This window comes from Calidris pugnax, unplaced genomic scaffold (assembly GCF_001431845.1).
Source record: "Calidris pugnax isolate Ruff unplaced genomic scaffold, ASM143184v1 scaffold607, whole genome shotgun sequence".
Lineage (NCBI taxonomy): Eukaryota > Metazoa > Chordata > Aves > Charadriiformes > Scolopacidae > Calidris > Calidris pugnax.
Window position 1 is genome coordinate 124,518 of NW_015091428.1, and position 400 is coordinate 124,917.

Consider the following 400-nt stretch of genomic DNA (forward strand, 5'->3'; position numbering starts at 1 on the left):
CCCCTGATCATCCTTGTGGCCCTCCTCTGGACCCTCTCCATCAGGTCTATATCCTTCTTATATTGAGGGCTCCAGACCTTCACACAATACTCCAGGTGATGTCTCACCAGAGCAGAGTAAAGTGGCAGAATCCCCTCTCTGGACCTGCTGGCAACATTTCTTTTGATGCAGCCCAGGATGGGATTTTCCTTCTGGGCTGCAAGTGCCCACTGCCTGCAGAGTCACCCCCCCCGGCCCCCCCCTCACCTTCATGCCGATCTCCATGTTGGAGAGGTCTGCGAAGGGCACCTCGCGCGTCACCAGCTCCCACAGCAGCACCGCGAAGCTCCACATGTCGGCCGAGCGCCGGTTGATCTCCTCGGGCTTCTTCTGCAGGGCTGGGGGCAGTGGGGGGGCTGAG

General features: G+C 60.0%; 1 protein-coding gene across 1 annotated transcript in view; it reads right to left on the reverse strand.

Annotated features, from left to right (window-relative positions):
• Window positions 1-400, reverse strand: part of ILK (integrin linked kinase) — a 7,415-nt gene that overhangs the window by 696 nt on the left and 6,319 nt on the right. The window contains exon 3 of the mRNA XM_014961534.1: window positions 247-395. Within this exon, the coding sequence (XP_014817020.1) occupies window positions 247-395 (149 nt within the window). The remainder of the gene's footprint in view (window positions 1-246; window positions 396-400) is intronic.